This window comes from Mus pahari, chromosome 2 (genome assembly GCF_900095145.1).
Source record: "Mus pahari chromosome 2, PAHARI_EIJ_v1.1, whole genome shotgun sequence".
Taxonomy (NCBI): Eukaryota; Metazoa; Chordata; class Mammalia; order Rodentia; family Muridae; genus Mus; species Mus pahari.
Window position 1 is genome coordinate 65306458 of NC_034591.1, and position 20793 is coordinate 65327250.

General features: G+C 38.6%; 1 protein-coding gene and 1 non-coding gene across 2 annotated transcripts in view; one reads left to right on the forward strand and one right to left on the reverse strand.

Annotated features, from left to right (window-relative positions):
* Positions 1–20793, forward strand: part of Cntnap2 (contactin associated protein like 2) — a 2102194-nt gene that overhangs the window by 1335392 nt on the left and 746009 nt on the right. The window contains exon 13 of the mRNA XM_029535530.1: positions 11357–11557. Within this exon, the coding sequence (XP_029391390.1) occupies positions 11357–11557 (201 nt within the window). The remainder of the gene's footprint in view (positions 1–11356; positions 11558–20793) is intronic.
* On the reverse strand, positions 8978–9106 carry LOC115063515. Its single transcript, XR_003843379.1, has one exon. It is a non-coding gene; the product is annotated as a small nucleolar RNA SNORA17 (small nucleolar RNA).

Genomic DNA, 20793 nt, shown 5'->3' on the forward strand with positions numbered 1-20793 from the left:
AAAAACCTGTTTCAGGGGGATTCCCTAACTCTTTCATTTAAAACCCACCTTTTCGCCAGGCCAATGTGTATTCCCTTGTTTGGGTGAGACTGGCTACTGTCCTCAGTAATCACACTGCAGACTAGCCCTAGCTCTGTTATTTGTAATACCTAATTAGTTTCACAGCTCTCTACTAGAAGTAAATTTGAATGTTACTGAATAGGTAACCTCACTGAATTCTTACTGAATTCCAAGCTCATCAGCTTCAAGGATTTTCTAGGACGTTGGAACACTTGTGGAGGCTCACCTATGATAAAATCTTTCAATCTTTAAAGGCACTTATAATACTGAAAGAGAGCATACACTATACAAACGTGGGGATAGGGTTTAAGTATACGGGTTTTGAGAATGCCAAGGTTCTAGGAGGCTGAGTTTCCTTGAAACTCTTTGCCTCATGAGTGCTTCCAGGCCTCTTGGCCTGTCAAGCAGACTTCACTGGAGTGGGTGTAGCATGAGGGGAAACTAGGAAAGGAGATAACATTTGAAATGTAAATAAAGAAAATACCTAATATAAAAAGAAAGAAAGAAAGAAAGAAAGAAAGAAAGAAAGAAAGAAAGAAAGAAAGAGGTCAAGGTGAAAGGAAGGACCAAGCAGGCACCTTTATTTCTGTGACTTTTGAGACACAAAGCAAGGCAGAAGAATATGGTGGTAGAGATTCTCTTAGTGTACAAAGACATTAAATTGGCATGGGAAAGAAAGCAGTGGCTGAAAACAAACTGGGATCCCCTTTCAACCCCCCCCCAATGTATGTACACACATACACACACACACACACACACACACACACACACACACACCTGGCCTATAATACAGCATAGACAGGAAAAAGGGAAAAAATAAGTGCTATGAGAATGACCCAAATCTTTAAAGTCTTCATCCTTTGTATTGCCATAGTGATTAGCCCCACAGGGATTAAAAAAAAAGTTAGAGGGTGGTATGCATATTTGGGAGAGAGAAACCAGGGATAGACAAAAGAAAAGAGATTTTACTTCAAAGGAAATATGAGTTCTTTCTGGAGCCAAATATTAGAGAGCATGGTTCAGGAACACAGACTCAGGTGACCCTAAATACTGCATTCCAATATTACAGTAACAGTTTTATGAAGTGTTCAATAGTGACAGAACAAAGGATATCATAAATCAAGATGCCTTTCAAGTCCATTGGTCGAAATGCCAAGCAGATGATTTGTAATAGAGTAGGGAAACCCTTGACTATGGGCAGACTAATTAATGCTCTAGGCCTTTAGGTCTGTGGAAGTTAGGGACCTGTTTAAGGTTCCAAAAGTGTTTACCTAAAGTCAAAGAAGAGTTAGTAATACATAACTATTAGAAGACTAAGAGCCCAAGGTAATTTGGCCCTGGTCCCATTCTCCACAATCTTTGAAGTTCTAGTCAGTAGCCAGCTTCACAAAGTCTTCAGTGTGAGTGTATTTTTCTTTCTGAGAGCTTCAAAACCATTGAGCTTCTAACCCTTTTCCCATTTCTGGACCACCTCATCCTTTGGGACTTCTCTCCTTCTTAATAAACAGTCTCTGCTTCTATCTCTATCACTTCGTCCCTGCCCAATTCATTGTTCTGGCATACAAGCACTTAGAATTCTCAGCAGGTGTCCCCAACTGTAACAAAAGATTTACAGATAGAAATAAGGACAGGTATAATCTCTCAAGTCAGCTCATTGAACTGCCAAATGAAAATAAAGCTGTTCCACCATCGAGTTACATATATTTTACACGTGCCCGAGAACTTGGGCTAAGTTATAGTGGTTTAGAGTATGTGATACACTAAATGCCATTGCTTGGCTTATTCTAGCAGTCCTCTGAGATGCAGTTTTCTTTTGAAGCCACATTGTCATTGTTGTTATACATCATACAATAACCTCTTGGCTGACACCAATTTTCCTGTATAGTAGAATTACATGAATAGAGTGCTCTGTGCAAGAAACAAGAGCTCAGATACTTGCAATTTGGCCTAACTGTAAAGAAGAAGAGTGGACCTGAACACCAAACACTTTTATCAACTAAGGAAAGAAAATGGTGATGCTGACAGTGGTGGTATCACATCTTAGACATGGTTTGGCTTTGTTCTTTCATATATTCTTATAGTTCAAAGTCTTATAAATATTGTAAGGCATTGAAAACCACAGACATTTCTGGATCCAAATTATTATCAATTTATGGAGTTCAAAATACTTTCACTGTAGCATTTATACAGACATTCTGCTTGTTTTGTTTGTTTGTTTGGGTTTGTTTGTTTCTTTTAAACTAAATGTTATGGAGTTCTCTTGTGGAAACCTGAAACTCTACAAACTGTACTTCAAATGAGTCTTTCACAGGACTCTTTGATAATAATGGAGGGCTTTCCTGTTTATTAAATAGAGAAAAGGCCTACCGTTGGCACAGTATTCACTGAACTGCATGCTATCATGATGATTCTATATCCAGATGGCAAGAGTAAATTAAATTTACTCAGCAAAACCCAAATTCTAACCACGGAATAGAAGAAAACATAGGCAATTAAAAAAAAAAAAAAGAACCACTCCATAATGAAGTATTGATATGCCATCCCAGAGGGTAGTAATCGTGTGCCTAATTAGTAGGTTAAATGCAACACGGTAAAGGACATAGCGGGTGATACATTTAAGTGTGTCAGGTGGATCAGACACATGGCCGTTATTGAAAATATGAGCTGAAGCTGGACTTTGCAGAGGTGACGGAGGAAGCATTGGGACACTCTGAGGAGAAAGATGTCCTAGACAAAGGGAAGGACAAGACAGAGACACTCGGCCTTGAAAGCTTAGCTTTGGAATACAGCTAGGGGTTAATGTAGAGGAGTTGATATTTGGGGTAATGGAACAATAATTTTTTTAAACAAAATCTGTATAGTTTACCTTCACATATTTGTAAATAATGAATATTTAAAGATCCATAGGAACCATAGGCAAGGGTTAGAAGTGGTACTTCCTTGTCTCCAAGTTTGAATTCAGATCAAGAACTAGTTACTGTCCTAAAGCATACGCAACAAAGAGGGACATCACTTGTCATGTGAGACCCAAAGTTGTCATAGAACTCCCTTTTCTTTGGATTGAAATAGGGTTGCACCATATAGTTCAGATAGCTATGAACTCAAGCCCCACCCCCACCCCCCACCTCAGCCTCTCTGCGGCTGGGATTACAGGCATCCACCATCACACAAGTGATAGATGAACTCTTGACTAACAAACAGTCATGAAGTTCATGTCTACCCATGGAGGAAACAAAAGGGAAGGTTAAGATTAGCTTCTGTTGATGTAAGAGCAGTCAACAACTCCAGCTGTAGTGTGAAATAATTTCACAACCTCGCCAATGGAACAAAATCATTAACAAATAGCTAACAGCATCCTAGAAAGAAAAAAAAAAAAGGAGACATAAATTCCAAATTGTTTTTTCAGATGGGTGAGAGTGAGCTCCTGTTATTTATGCTTGTTCTCAGCATTTGATGCATCATCCATCTTTGGCCTGGAATTGTGAGCCGAAAACTCATCACCATTTCCCACCACCTGCGGAAACATTATCTGCACTGGGAACTCATTTCCTTGCTGCTTCCCACAGAGTCCCATCTGCTTTACATACCTCCTTTTTCCACACGTGATTAAAGCTACTCACACCACCTGAGTGATGTACAACGCTGGGTTATGGCCTATTCAAACATCTAGAGCCAACTATATTATAGAATCCCAGAGTATGGAAATGCAGGAACTCGTACAGGGCTCACACAATGCATATCAGGGGAGGAAAGTGAGAATAAAGACAGCAAGCCTATCATGATTGAAGACAGCAGGTTCATAAATACTGAAAATCCTTCCAAATAAAATTATTACCTGTGACTTATTTTATGATGGACTTACCTACCTGAAAGATTGGTGATATTCTCAAATGAATCCAATTATAAATGACTAAAACCCATCTATTACAGCATTGTGTAAAATAAAATAATTTATAAATGTGAATTATTCAAAGAACTGGAAGTGACAACTGAAAAATTGTATTAATTTCCAATAAACTACACATAGGTTCTATAAATGACCAGCGTTTGCTAATTAAGATTGTGTACATAAATATTTATATATAATTTACCTAAAATCAGGTACACATTATTTTTATGTTTTTTCTTTTAAAGATTAACTTATTTTTAATTTGAGTATGAATGTTTTTCTTAATATGCATGTATGTGTACCACATGTAAGCCTAGAATACAGTTAAAACCAAAACTAAGAACTATAACAAGGAATGTAAAATTAAAATTTATCACTCATCCTTGTCTACCTTCCCAATTCTTAGAGTATCTTACTGACACTCTATGTTCTTAAATTTTATTACAATGTCATTATACTGTAAATATACAGAATTGTACACTACAGCTATGTTAATATTTTATTTGTATTTCATCTTCAGTCTTTTGATTGCAAAATTAGCCTACATTGATTAAAAACTCTTAGTTAATTTATATTAAAATATATTGCCATAGTCAATTGTATATTTTTAACAATTTATTTTTAAATTCTTTTTAATAGACTTTTAGGCTTTACTTTTTAAACTTACTATACCGAAGAATATTTACAATATATTTTCTTATATAAATGTTCAGTAGTGTTTCAAGCATCCATGATTAGAAACAATTGTTCCTATAAGATATGTGCATCTTCAAAGTTTTTAGTTACTGACAAATTGTTTTACTAAGGAGCTGCTAGAATCATGGTTCAAATGTTTCAGATAGTTCATTATAATTCCAGATACTGCCACACTGCAGATTGGTAGTTGGGAAGGAAGGACTTATTTGGCTTACATATCACAGGTCACACACAGTCCACTGATGGAAGCCGAGAAGTATAAGGCAGGTACAGAACTAGAGGATGTGGAGGAAATCTATTTACTGGCTCCCAATGGCGGGCTCAACCTGCTTTCTTATAAAACCTAAGACCATCTATTTAAGCACCATGCTACCTACAGTAATCTGAGCCCTCCCATATTAAGCATTAATTAAGAAAATGTCCCATAGACTTACTACAGGCCAGTCTGATGAAGCCAGTTTCTATCTTTAAAGAATTATTATAAAATTTTTAAAATATCATTTTCTGTTTCCCACTCACCCAACTTCATGTTCTCTCTGTGTATCTCTCTGTCTCTCTGTCTTTTTATCTCTCTGCCTCTGTCTCTCAATCTCTTTGTCTCTCTGTCTCTGTCTCTGTCTCTCTCTTTCTCTCTCAGAAATAAACAAATAAAACACAGGAAAATATGAAAAGCACAGACTCCAATTAGTTTTGAGAAACTACTCCTGAGTATAGGGCTTGTCCTGGAGCTTGGTTGATATACACTGTGTCATTCCATTGAAGAAAACAGATTTTTTCCTCTCCCAGTGGCTATCACTTGCATATAGTTTCTTGGTTAGTTCCCAACTTCTATGCTGAGATTTTTCTCACTTCAGCTTGTGTGCACTGTCACTGTAGGTTCAGGTAGACATCTTTCCTATTGTGTCTCAAAAAAAAATTTTTTTTTATTTCTGAAGGAGGCCCACCCACCACCTCTGGATCTCATATTGTTTCTACCCTGATTTCCATTCTGAGCCTTGAGCAGAGGGGTTTAATATGGACAGCCAATTTAGAGCTGAGTATTCAAAAGTTTCACCCTTTCTGCACATTGTCTTGTTGGGAGACTGTTAATTACCCTCTGATGCAGAAAATTTCTCTGATGAGGGTTGAGAAATGCACTCATCTGTGGATATAGCAATGTGTCAATAGGAGTAATAATAGTGTTATTATCATTTAGCAGACCAATAGTAGGCTTTTCTATAGGGCCCAGGACCTACCTAGTCCTAAGTTCTTGCCTCATTATCAGTATTAGGTATGGGTTCTATACCATAGTGTAAGGTTTAAATTCAATCAGAAAGTGACTCTATTGTACAGGTTAATATATCTTGCTATACTATACTATACTATAACAGCAATAGAAATATTCCTTTTTGTCTCATTAGGTCCATGTTTTTCTTAAGATTTTAAGCCAAATGAAGTAAGTTTTTATGTAGTGTTAAAGGTATGGGTTAAAATTTTATTTTTTTTCTTTTTTTTTTTATTATTATTTTCTTTATTTACATTTCAAATGCTATCCCGAAAGTTTCCCATACCCCTCCCCCCACCTCTGTTCCCCTACCCACCCACTCCCACTACTTGGCCCAGGCCTGCCTTGTGCTAGGTCATATAGAGTTTGGAAGACTAAGGAGCCTCTATTCCCACTGATGGCCGATTAGGTCATCTTCTGCTACATATGCAGCTAGAAACACAAACCCCGGGGGTGCTGGTTAGTTCCTATTGTTGTTCCACCTACAGGGTTGCAGCCCCCTTCAGGTANTTGGGTACTTTCTCTAGTTCCTCCATTGGGGACCCTGTGTTCCATCCAGTAGCTGGCTGTGAGCATCCATTTCGGTGTTTACCAGGCACTGGCACACACAAGAGGCCGCAATATCAGGGTCCCTTCAGCAGTATCTTGCTGGCATGAGCATTAGTATCTAGGTTTGGTGGCTGATGATGGGATGGACTCCCGAATGGGGTTAAAATTTTATTTTTAATAGAGATAAATAATTTTTCTAAGATATACAATACTAGCTTTAATTGCAGCTTTAATATGTATAGATTTTACTTAAAGTTTTAAATTTTTCTATCATTATTCTAAATGCCTTTACCTACATCAAACTTAACCACTCCTTTTGTCTTTTAAAAATTTTTAAAAGTTTTTATTCATTCTTTGTGAATTTCACTTCATGTGCCCCAATCCCAATTATCTTCCCCTGCTCTCATACCTGTCCTCCACCCTTGCAACACCCCCAACAGAGAAAAAATTCTAGTTTTGGAGGCTGTAGTGTGTCACAGTGTGTCCCATAATATACCCTTTTTGTCTACACTTCTTTGCTTACAAATGTTCATTGCAATGACTCCTTGGCCTGGTACAAATTTTCTGGCTTCTGCTGCTCTGAAACCTCACTAGGACTTCCCGAGGATATCCTCTGTGTCATAGAGATCCCCTAGTTTTGCATCTATGGGATGGGCTCCTTCGAGCACTCTAGTAGTTCATCCTTGGAGTAGATGTTGGGGTGAGACAATTCAAAGCCCTGGATCTAGGCCCAAGAACTATGTGAGCTGGTCAGCACTCTAGCCCTCCTGCTTGCATGCCCTCCAGGCTAGCTCACTAGCAACCCCTAAAGCCAGGACCAACTCTACCCTGCTTTCCAGGTTATGTATAGTGCCTGTTCTTCCAAGTTCTGGAGCTGGTACAGGACATTGCCAGTTCTCCCACTATCATGACCCCAGGGCCAACTCTCCTACCTGCTATAGATGGCAAGAGGCAAGGGAGGGGAGTAGGGAGTTTCTCTCTGGTCCATGCCACCACCCAAAGAGCCAGGGATGGCTCTTCTACACCCACACTCTCTGGGCTGGCTTACCTGTCCCTCCCACCCTCCCACCTTATCCTTGACAACAGGATCAGCTCCTCTATGCTGCCCAGGTGAGGTTCAGAGCCAGCTCTCCCAAGTGCTGCAGCTCATGAGGGGCATTACCAAGCCTGCTCAGTCAGTAAACAGGTTCTCCAGTGCAGGAGTGAGGATTAAAAAGAAAAATGACAGTTAGACTATATTGTAACATGACTCCAGTCAATTCTGAGACTGAAAGCAAATTTAATTTTTCCAATCTGCTTTTATATCATTTTAATTACACACAAGTATTAAAGTGAGCAGTACAATAAGGAGCTAGCAAGGCAGTAAGCAAAGTCTTGTGATTATCCTGTGACAGTTGTTTCCAAGGGTTTGTCAGAATAACCAAAATACTTGAACCCCAAAATACTTCCTTGTCCAAGCCCCAAATCTTTCCTGAAGCCTACTTCTTTTGTTCCACCCTAAGATTAAAATTTCTGCCTTAACCTACTTCCCTATTATAGCCTAAAGTTAGATTCTTGCCAAAACTTACTTCCTAATCATGCCCTGCCTGAAGCCCATTTCCTTGTCCTTGGCCAATGTCAGATTCCTGCCAAGTAGCACTCCAAAAGGCTTTCCACAGGGCCAGTTATCCTGCTCTCATAACTCCAGGGCCATGTCTCCATATCTTCCACCTGCCACAGGTGATGAGGAATGAAGGAGGAGGATGGTATCTCTTCCTTGTAGAGGCCACTGCATTGGAAATGAGTGGTAGGGCCAGCTCTCCCACATTTGTTTTTTTGGTGGCTTACCTGCAAGTCCCACAATGTTGGGGGAGGGGCCACTCTACTGAGTACTGAAGCTGTCTAGGGGCAGGGTCAACTTCCTGCCCTCATGGCTCCAGAGCCAGATCTCCAACGATACCCAGGACTCCACCATGGTCCCAGATGGCATCACCAACTACTCACATCAAGCTGTTCCTCAATGCTCTCCACTCTCTAATTCTGCCTCTCTTCATTGTGACCACATTCTTCTGTTACTATCTATCTTCCATTTCCCTATCACTTAACTCACTCCTCTTTGTGTCACCTATGACCTCTGACTGTCTAGGGTCATCTGAGGAGTGCTCTCAGGAGTACTATGCTCCACTCATGCATTATGGCACTAGGCGGGGATATTCTCAGGAATGATCTACCTCCCAACACCTGCACAGCACCAAACTGGTGGTCATCTCACACTAACTCACTCTCCAGGCCCCAGGACGCTGGTCTGGTGGTGGGTTGGGCTTGTTTCTCACCTGGCCCAGTCAAGTGATCCCTTGACAGGGTAGTCTGTTGAATGCTCACTCCTGCCTAATGCCCCAAGTTCCAGGTGTGGTTCTTCTAGTCCCTGGCTTGCTCCCCAACCTGGGACTGGTGGTCTTCTTAGGATAGCTCCCAGTCTGGGCTCCCTGGCACATACTGGTGGTCATCTCTCCTTACTCCTTTCTGCCACTAGGCTACTAATGATTAGGCTAATCTTTCAGATGTTTATAGCTTAGAAAACTGAGTGTAGGCATAGTATGTGTCTTCTCTGCCACCTACTAACACACATGCAAAACAGCAGCCATACCTGCAAAGCCTCTAGGTGCAGGTAAACCCCCTTTTTTTCTGAAAGTGTGTGTGTGTAGGGGGGGGGGTGTTAGTGCTCTGTTGTGTATATGAAGACCACAGGAGAACACTGGCTATCCTGACCCATTACTTTTCTTCCTTACTGTCTTGAGATAGATATCTTCCTGAACCTGAAGCTTGACTGACTGTTAAGTCCCAGTTATCCTTCTGTCTCTGAGCTCCACATCTCTAGGGTTACAGGCATGCATGTAGCTTCTTACATTATCATTTGAATTACCTCAGTAGCCAATGGTATACTTGTTTCTGGAATGATGTGTTGTCCCTGACTCTCCTTACAACATGTTCATTTCTATCTAAGGAATCAGTCATTTCTTCACAGACACCAATTTCTTCTCCTAATAGCAAATAGTATTTAATGGAGGTATTTGGTAGAGGGCATAGCATCTTGTTCTGGAGCATTTCATTCACTGTACTAAGTTCAAGCATGGGTCAACATTTCAAAACAAAGATATTGTCTTGGGTTCTTGCTGATGTTTTCAATTAAAATTCAAATAGAGAAGGAGTTTTAGTTAATTTAATTTTATGTAGCTTATAACCAACTCTGCTTTTTCTTCTCTGAGACTCCCAGCTTCCAAAACACAATGATAATCATTCTCTCACCTCACTCCACACTGTACAGATCATTTCAATCGCAGAAAAGGAAATGTATCATTTCCCAGAAAGGATAGTGTAAAAGAGCATTTGTTCCCAAGAGCAGTATGATACATATTCTGTTAAGAGCAAACAGCTTTCAAGAAGGGTTATGGCTTGATGGACTGGAGGTCACTTTGGAAATAGCCAACAATTGAGTTACCAGAAGGCAAGTGATAGGTTGCAAAATGAGGATGATTTTAAATGATGAGCTTCACACTAGAGCTCCAGACTAATGTCAAAATCCCAACCAGAAATGATACTCTTTTCTTTTAGTAAAATATCTTTTGTTATTTTAATAAAAATATCATTTTTCTACTTTGTTCCTATAGGCAGAACATAGGTCTGGGACAAGACTGGGAATACTAGGAAGATAGCTCAGCAGCTAAGACACTGTGCTATGAAAGGAGGAGGGCCTAATGTCAAATCTCCAGCAGCCATGTAAAAGATGAGGATGGCTATATATTTTAGCAAATCCACTGGGTATACAAATGGGCAAATCTTGGGAACTTGCTAGGTGGCCAAGTCTATAAAAACTGTGAGCTTCAGGCTCAGTAAGAGACCCTGTCTCAAAAAGATGTGATTCATATGGAAATAGCTGTATCTGAAAAATAAAAATTTCAGGAAAATGGGTGGACTTTGAGTGTATAATATTAACGAAGATCACAAAATCTCAAAGAGAAAAGGAAAAGGAAACCAGAAAAAACATATCTTCTCATTCATACATGGATCCTGGGCTGTAATGTGTTCATATATGTATGTGAACAGCACTATGTGTGGGTACAGTGTAACATTTAGAAGAAAATGATTGTGGAAAGGTGATGCTATTTGACAAGGAAGAACAAAATACAGACACAGGGGCACAGAGCTTTGGGAGATGAGCTAATGCTAATTGTTTTTTCTGGCTTCAATCCTACCATAGATTTATTTTTCCTATCTGTGGTAGATAAATAGATAAAAATAAAATTTATAATGAGTGAAGCTCCATGGCTTCAGAAAGGTCATTCTTGATAGATCACTCAGATTATAGAGTTTGGGAATGGGCAAGTATTTCTTTGAGTGGCTTTCTTAATCTAGCAGAGTGACGTTTTTACTTGTGAGTTCTTTGTAATTAAGTGATGAAAGAAAAAAAAGTCGTCAGATCGTGGCTGTTTAAATAGATCAATACTACAAAAGCGTTTGTTTTATGGAGAGTAGAAAATGATTGAGGGGCTTGACATGGTCCTCTTCTGCACTTGCAGGCACACACAAACACACACGCATAAAACATACAACACACACCTACACACACATGCATACAACACCCACATGCATACAACACACATGCATACAACATACAACACACACAGGCATACAACACCCACATGCATACAACACACATGCATATAACACACACACACACACACACACACACACCCCAAGTCCATTTTTGTCTAAAATACTCTCAGGATTACTCCCTCTAACTCAGCTTTATACCAGTTTAATGAAAATAACCACTAAAATGCAGTTCAATTATCTTCTGACATTTGAAGCAGCATTGGAGTACTAATGAGTCACTGTCTTAATTATTTCTCTGCCCACAGAGGACAAGGTGTGGACCATAGTGTCTCATGACTTACAGATGCAGACGACAGTGGTAGGCTACAACCCAGAAAAGTACTCTGTGACACAGCTCATCTACAGTGCCTCCATGGACCAGATCAGTGCCATCACCAGCAGCGCTGAGTACTGCGAACAGTATGTCTCCTACTTCTGCAGGATGTCCAGGTTGTTGAACACCCCAGGTAGGCTGTGATGGAACATTACTTTTAATTACTATCTCAGCTGGTGTTTGCAATTGCCTAAACAATCCAACAGGTGTGGCTTATTATCTTATTGTCCAGTCTTCAGTCCTCAATGTGCAGATGGCTGTAAATAAGTCTAATGTAATCACTGGGCTTGTTTTTGCTTTCTGGACAATGAAGCTTCTAATGCATGCTTATTTTAAAATAAGCAATGCCATTATTTTAGGTTTATAGATTTTTCAGTCTTACATATATATATATATATATATATATATGTAGTTTGTGTGTGTGTGTGTGTGTGTGTGTATGTGTGTGTGTGTGTGTGTGTGTGCTGTTAATGCTCGTTTATCAAGCAGTTGCCTTGGGCAAAAGTTTGTCAGAGCTTCTTGTGAGCTTTCAAGTGATTCTCTTTGAGTCCCTCCAGTGTCTTTAATGTAAAGATGAAAGCCTTTTGAAGGCTGTTTGCCAGGAAATCTGGTATAGAGCAGTGAGAGATTTTAGGGCTCTCTGCTGTCATTTAACAGTATCTGTCTAAGGAAGCCCACTCTGAAGTTGCTTTCATGACAGTCTATTTCAGTGATAGATAGTATATACATGTATGAAGGTGTGCATGTATATGTGTGCACAAGATGATTTTGGGGTTTAGAGAATAAGGAAGCCCCCAAGTTCATACTGAGAATACCTTCTCTGCAAAAAAACCTTATGTGTTAGGGGTGGGACATGCCATTAAATTTACTTTGAATTTGCATCAAAATTTGCAAGGATATGCATTACTTGTTCCATAACATAGCAACAAAAATAAGCATGAGCTTTGAGTGGAGGGAATAGGGCTTTTTGATTTGCAGCCTTGAAGGTTTTCTAGATGTGCCTTTGGATACTCCTTGAATTTGAACTCCTTTGTGAATATTTGCTTATTTAATGCAGTAAGTAAAACTGCATAAGATATATTTATCATATGCAACATACTTTTAAATATGATTGTGGAATAGCTAAATCAAGCTAATTTGCATATGCATACCTTTCCTTCTTGTGGCAAGAACAGTATTCAAGGATGTAATGTAAGTAACTATGTTGTACTATGTATATCTTGTTATCCAGCCTCAGATTCCCCATCTTTTTTTACTGCCAAAATTAGGAAAAGAATTTCTGCTTTGGTAAGATGCTATATTAGGAATCTATGAAGTCCATGGTGTTTAAAGAAATGAATGGTACTTTTAATTAATAATCAATATTATAACATTGGATTATGTCAAAGACTAGTAAGCTATGTGATTTCCTAAATCAACAGTGGATTCGATCTAGCATTATTTGGGGGAAGCTTTCAGAGAAGAGCTAGACACAAAGAGCTAGACACAGATGACTGTGATGTTTGTGTGTTTTCTCTTGTGCAAAGCCTTGTGGTGTTAGATTGTTCACAATGCACTGCATAGACTGTAGGAGAGTAAAACCTGAAAATATATATAAGTGATAGGTTTAGAAAATCAGGGCAGGTGTTGCTTGGAGGAAACATGCTTATGGTTGGCATGTTGAATTAATGTGTCATTTAAAAAGCAGAAATAAATGTCCAGATTGATGTTGGTGACTGAATAGCAGTAGGTGTGATATGAATGGCCCTTCTGGTGCTGGTCAGAAGCCCTGAGGTGGGAAGTGAGTGCAGGCATGCGTCTGGATGCAAATAAATGCTGTGCTGTAGATTGAGTTTCTACCCCGTCCTTTTGAATCTACGTGCGCTTAAGAAGAACACACAGGAGTTCGGAAAGTAGAACTGCTGGATCCTACTGCCTGTGATTTTAATGTAATGGGTTTAAAGTAAAGTTGAGAATATGCATTTGTTGTGAGTCCCATTCAATGAACATGATACATATATGGTAATCCTGCTTCCCAAAGTGGCTGTATTTGGAGCTAGGGCTTTTATGAAGTAAAACTGCTAAATGTAGTGAGGATGCAGATGTCCTGATTTCAACAGAACTGGCCACCTCAAAGAAGAATAAATAAATCACACTCTGCCATGTATGAACTCAGTGAGGAGGACACCGGCATGCCAAACTATATCTACCAGGTCCTCAAACCTAGGCTTCCTTCTCCTGAACCACAAGGTTCACTTTCCAACTGCTCAGCTGCATGCCTGCTTTGGGCATTTTTCTTAGCAGTTCTAGCAGATATATGGTGAGATCTCAGATGATGTCAAATCTGAGTGGGCTGGAGAACAACTCTGAGAATTTGAAAGTTCCACAGATGTTTCTGATACCCTTTACTGCTCACAGCAATTTTGATTGGATCCTGCTTCTACTGCTAGCAAGCATTAACCAAGGATTGGGAAACATTTGGGGCAGCAGGAGTCACTAATTAATCTCATCAGCTTGTTTCAGTTACATGAATGAATGTTCCTCACAGGAGCTCAGTTCCCAGATTTAAGTTAGTTAGTTCTTCGGTCTTAGCATGGGAGAGGAGTGGGGCAAATTGCTCATCAGAAACAAATCTTGGTGCTTGCAGTGGTATAGTCAAAGTTTTATTATCTTTTTTTCTAGTAGTTAAAATATATTAATAGTTTTTAAAACCACAGTAAAGTTGCCAAATACGTATATTAATAACTTATAGTTTAGGTACCGGGAGAACCAATTTAAGGCTTAAGGCAACTAACCTCTAATTCTCTTGGATTTATGAGTAGACTTTGCTCTTTTCTTCACTGATACTGTGTTTTTCTATCGGTCACAAGGAACCTAACAAATGCATTACTCTCCTTTATATAACATAATATACAAATCTCTAGGAAAAAATAAGGGAAATGTGATAGTTTTAACTCTTAAGTTGACACAATCTAAAATCACTTCAGAGAAGTATAAATAGGAGGCATTAGAGATCAGTTTTGTCTATAGGAGATGATATGGATTATTTAAGGGATGAGTGTCCCACTATGGGTGGCAGCATTCCCTAGGCAGGAGATCTTTAAGTGTTTAAGAGTTGAGAGAGCTGAACACTGGCGTGCATGAGTTAATTCATTGCTCCTAAGTCTTAATAGTGGATGTAATAGAATTAGTTGCTTCAAGCTTCTGCCTTGATTTCCCTGAAATGATGGCTTATAACCTTGAACTGTGAGCTAAGCAAACCCTTTTCTCCTCTATGTTTCTCTTTTTCAAAATATTTTATCCCAGCCATGGGCAAAACTAAGAATATTTACTTGGACAATAAATAACATTATTTTACTTATGTTTTCAGAGAATCCAACATTGTATCTTAATACATGTATAGATTGCCATTGTATTTAAAATACTCTTTGAAAATTACCATCATGTATGTCAGGCGTTTTTAAAATATTCTATGATTCCTTTCCCCCTTTCCCTCATTTTATTAAAAATATTCTTTTCTTGTCCATTATATCCTGATTACTGTTTACCCCCCCTTTTTTCCTCCTAGTTCTTGCCCCCCTCCCCTCCCATCTGGATCCACCCTCTTTCAGTCTCTCATTAGAAAGAACAGGCTTCTAAGAGATAACAACAAAACAAAAGAAAATATAACATAAAACAAACACAGTCTCATCAAAGCTGGACAAGCCAAACCAAGAAAAGGAAAAGAACACCATGAGAAGTCACAAAGATCAGGGACCCATTTATTCACATGCTCATGTGTCCCATAGTCATACTAAACTGAAAGCTATAAAATGTATGTCCAGGGCCTGATGCACACCCATTTGGGTTCCATGCTTGATGTTTCAATCTCTGTGAGTTTATATGTGCTATGCTCATTTTATCTAGAGGGTTTTATTCTCCTGGTGTCCCTCATCTCCTCTGCCTTCTACACTCGTTCTGCCTCATCCTCCACTAAAACACCCTATCATACTGTCATTTACACAGGATCTGTTCTTGATAAAGCTTGCTAATTTGAATAAATGTGAATACCTGAAGACATTCCCTTGTCAGCCCGCAGACATTTTTTTCTGTGTAGGAACAAGCATCCAGTACTGGTGCTAGGGCCCCACACAAAGATGTTGATGGTATTTGTTGAGATCCAGGAATGGCTGCCTTCAGCAAACATTCATGGGTGATTTTATTAACCATCACTGGGAAGCACTGTTTATGTCATGAGTGCATCTCCTGTTTAAATCTAAGTAGTTAGTTCTTTATGTGGGGGAAGACCAAAAGGAATAGGGATTCTCTGACTGACTAAAATAAACAGCATATATAATTAACTACTTTTTCAGCTAAATCACCCTAATACGACAGTGTTTTTAATCCAATTCGAACAATCTCTACATTCTGTAAAGTGGATTTCTGCCTACACTTCAGGATCCTTTTCCACTGTGTAGAACAGCAGACACAGGTAAAAGTGGTTATCATAGCAAAGTGCCCTTTGCACTGCATTCTGTAGCAATCAAAATGAGAAAGGGGGAATGGAATGAAAATCTTTAATTTGTTGTTTTAAGAAATTAATGATTGCTGTAATTTTTTTCCTCTTTGATGGTAATGTCTGATTTTAAATATCCATTTAATCATTCTGTAACTAAGACTGAATTAAACTGGAACTTTCTCAGAAGCATTTGTGGCACATATTTGAATGCAAAGTATATTCATTATAGTCATTTCAATTAAAGTGAATATCAAATGAGGCTATAATAGCTATGCACTTAAATGTTATTTTTGTTTTAAGAGGCTTACTCTCCAGATGTCACTTGGGTCTCTGTAACTTCTAAAACACATAGAACCAAGAATTAAAAGGCACATGGAGCTTGTGAATGTATACAGATAGGTATTTGCTTGTGCAGTGCCATTAGCTTGCAACTGTAGATTTATTCATTCAGTTTTGGTTTCTTACAACTTTTATAAGGAGGGTAATATGTGGCTTATGGTATTATATCCATTGTTATTACAAAATTTGAATCACTCTTAAAATAATGATTTGGAGACTAAGGAGATAACTCAGTTAGTAAAGGGCTTTCCATACAAGCATAAGGACCTGTGTTTGATCCCCAGAACACCCCCCCCCAAAAAAAAAACCCCACCACTACCACCAACAACAACAACAGAAACCCAGAGAACTGGGCCTCTCTAGAGACTTCTCTTTCTGAAGGTAGCCCTAAATAAGAAAGAAAATTATAAACAAAATAATAGTTTGACCATTCCTTATAGTCATTTCTGATCTTCAATTTAATTATCAATTCATTTGTTCTTAACCAACCATATAAACACAAGTAATACAGAAACACAGGTAATAAAAAATTATATGTAGTTTCGTATATAAATCAGAATGAGGTCATTTCAATGGAGATTCCCAAGTTTTGCCCAAATTGAGAAAAGCAATAGTGATTATCCAATAGTATGTTTTTGGTTTGATAGCCTCAGAATTAAGAACATAATAATATAAAGGCAAAAATCATTGAAAATTTGAATCTGCTTCTGAAATAAGGACTGTAAGAACTTGAGAGGTAGAAGAGATATTTGGTTAGTATTTACATGTTAAGCGTGGGGACCTGAGTTTGATCCAGAACCTATATTTTATAAAGTTGCTTCCTTATTTTGCTTTCACCACTTTTAATATTTTAAACTTCTTGGGTTATTAATCAGAGTATTGCAGAAGTTAGCCAGTAGGCTTTAGATTAAAATAACCAATGGGTTTTTATAGAAAAGCTAGTGTCATGGGCATTTTTAATAGCATAGAATCCTTGCTCAGCATTGTCCTTCCACAGTCTAATTTCTTTTCCCAAATTTGTTCTTCAAATCAAATGATCAAGTGACATTTCTAATAGTTTGATACACACACACACACACACACACTATCATCACTTCTACACTGGGAAAAAGCAAAACCTCTTTGTAAGAATCACTATGCATATTCACGGACAAAATATTTCTGAGCGTCTATAACAAGAATACACTAGTACAAGAAACTGGTCAGCTTGACAATAAAACGCTGGCAATCATCTTTGGACATTACACAAGACGAAGCTAAACCTAGGTTTCCATACATAGGAACATGCGTTTGCCAGATGAAAACTGTGACTTCCTAGTATGAACCTCAGAGATAGTTCAGCCATACCCTAAAGCCATTTCAATTATAGAACCTAATCAAATTATACAGCAGTCTAAGTATACATTTAATATAAAATATAAACTTGAATATTCAGTATAACATTTTCCTTTCTCTTGTCTGAGTGTGCTTGTAAATTCCCAGCCAAGATGTGACTAGATGGCATGTGAGATGTGGAGTTCATGGTGTTCCTCTCCTCAGCCCTTGGTTTTCATTCCTTTGCCAAGGCAACAGGCAGTGGGTGCACAACTTAGGGTTCAGGAAATTTAGGGGAGAATATCTATCCATGATTCTCTGTTTGACTTGCAAGGTGCTTTCTTTACTTATTAATGTCCTCTTATGATTTTAAGTAAATTTCCTTTTGTTGAAAAATTTGAGTTAAATCACATGTACTTATAATTCTATAACTGAGACTGATGAGGTAGAGACGAGGAGATCCCTAGCACTTACTGGTACCCTGTCTAGCCAACTTACAAGCTCTAGGCCAGTGAGAAAGAAAGAAAGAAAGAAAGAGAGAGAGAGAGAGAGAGAGAGAGAGAGAGAGAGAGAGAGAGAGAGAGAGAGAGAAAGGAAGGAAGGAAGAAAGAGAAAGAAAGAATAGACTGAGCCTGAGGAATGACACCTAAGTTGCCCTTTTACCTCTACTTGTACACACACACACACACACACACACACACACACACACACACACACACAGGTGACCCCAAGCACCCACATATATGCATATTTACATATATACCCCTCACACATACACCACCACCTTATACAAATTAAGAACTTGAATATGATAAGTCAATGTTGGAAGAAAGATACATTTTGATACTATAGAAATACAGTACTAGTAAATAACCCCAGAGCTTTCAGATGACTAAGGCATTTAACTTATTTGGACAGACCCTGCTAGCCTGCTTAAAGGCATGTATCTGTATGTCTTGGAATGTATTGCACTCATATATTTGCTTTACAAATCATATTATAGTTTCTAATTCTAAACCTTCTCCTGAAGTATTTATTCCCTGCATATATGAAGATTTATTTAATTGCAGAAATGTGGTTGGCTGTGTTTCATGTCGTCTTGATGATATTTAGTGCTGTTTGTTGGTTCCCAGGGCTTCATTTCTTTTAATTTCTCAATATAGCCTAGTTCTCATAAGTCATACTTTTATTGCTTTGTTATGTTGGAAGAAGCCATATAAATAATCCATCCTTTTGGGTAGTTTACTATTAGATTTTGTATCTATTGAAAAGGAGTTATGTTCACAATCTTTGCCTATAAAGTAAGCTGTGTAAAATTCAATATACTCTTGAAGATACTAAACTGTGATTTAGTGGCATCCAAAAGAGAAGAAAACACAACTTTAGCATTGAGACTTATAACCTATTTTTAGGAAAAAAAACCTAAACTTTAGTGCATTTTTTTCAAGAAAACTGTTTTTCCGACTTTTATTTTTTATTCTAAAACAATGTTGGCTTTTAACTTTTGAAAGCAAACAGCCTTTTAAAGAGTGCTAACCAACTCCAGAAAAAAATTGTTATAAGTAAATGAACCTCATTATTACTAGTCAGTATATTAATCAAAAAGTTAAACATTTATCTAATTGGTTATGGGTCCTGTTTTTTGTATTACAACTTCAGGACTTAGTACAATGAGACAAAGACACCACTGAAGCCTATAATTGGAGGCCAGCAGAGTAGCTCTACTGGAAGAGTGCTTACCTAACATGCAGGAAGCCCTGGGTTCTAGCCCCAGTACTACTTAAAATGGTATCAGAAGTCCCTGAACTTGCACTACTTCTAGGGCAATATTAAGGCCAATGTAGGCTAGACAGGAAGTTTAAAGCCTTTATAAAGTTCCATCTAAATAAAAATATAAGTCCAGTGAGTTGCTTTAAGAGGTAGATGTACATACTGCCAAGTTCAATACCCAGGACCCACATGGTAGAAGAAAAGAAAAAAATGCAAATTGTCATCTAACCTATATCTATATGAATGCAGTCACATACAGCCACACGTGCGCGCGCGCACACACACACACACAAACACAAACACGAGGAGAGAGAGAATAAATAAATGTTTAAAAATGAAAGCTAAGCAAGCAAGAGGGAAAAACTACATTTAGACATTGTCAACCAAGGAACAGAGCGGCAACAGAGAGAAGGGTTATGGGATGCTGTGAAAAGCATTGACAGGCGGTTATGAGAGGCTCAACTAGAAAAATGTAAAGGGGAATCAATGGTGGCTGATGCATGTGAGTTTTCTGTGCCTCAGGAAATGTAGCATATAAGCTAAAATAGAAGAATTCACCAAAGTTAATGAAGAATAAAATGGACGAGTAGTTCCAGGTTAGAGCTGGCACATACTTACTGATGCTGAAATGAAGCAGTGCAGAACTTAACTGAAGGAAGTAAGGTGCTAGAGGAGAACCTGAGGCCCCAGAGGTGGGACAGGAGCTGGAGAACAATGCTGAGCCTCTTTTGGATTTCACACTTAAATTTATTTTCTTTGGAGGGGAAAGGGTTGGCCACAAGCTGGGCATTCAGGCTGTCCTGTGGATAGTGGACTAGAAGGCAGAGCTGCTGTAAAGGGACTGCCCAGCATAGCATCTATGGATGTCTGGGAGGCCCACCAAGACTGAGGGAGGAAGACAGATGTGTTCAAGGATCAGGTGAAAGTGTCAAATGACATACATAGAGTAAATGAGGAAAATTCCAAGATGGCTCAGGCTTCTAACTGGGAAACCTGAGCAGAGGTTCTAAGCCTTCCTGGCAGGGATCCTTATTAAGGGAAATCTGGAGAGTAGACTGAAAAGCTGGCACTGAGAAGACAGGTCTGTGATGGCACATGGGGCACAAATGCCTTTAATTGGCACCAAAAAGATGAATGCAAGTTTTCCCTTTATCGCAATGTAATCATATCTAATAGCTAAAATGAAGTACAAGGGTCCCATGCTCTCTGTTCTGTGTTTGCATTACAGTAGCAGAGGACACAGTCCAAACCGACCTATCTCTGGGATGTCACTAAAATTTTGATTTTGTCTCAGCTTTCTAATCCGCTTTGGTTTTATGCAACCTGCATAGTGCATGCTCTAAGGACCCATGAGTCTGAGATTTTCACTCTAGCTCTTCCCATTGAGTTCACATTTTATGATCCAAAATATGCTTTACCAGTCATAACTATAGTGGAAGGAGAAATGTAGTCTTTCTATGTGTGGATGA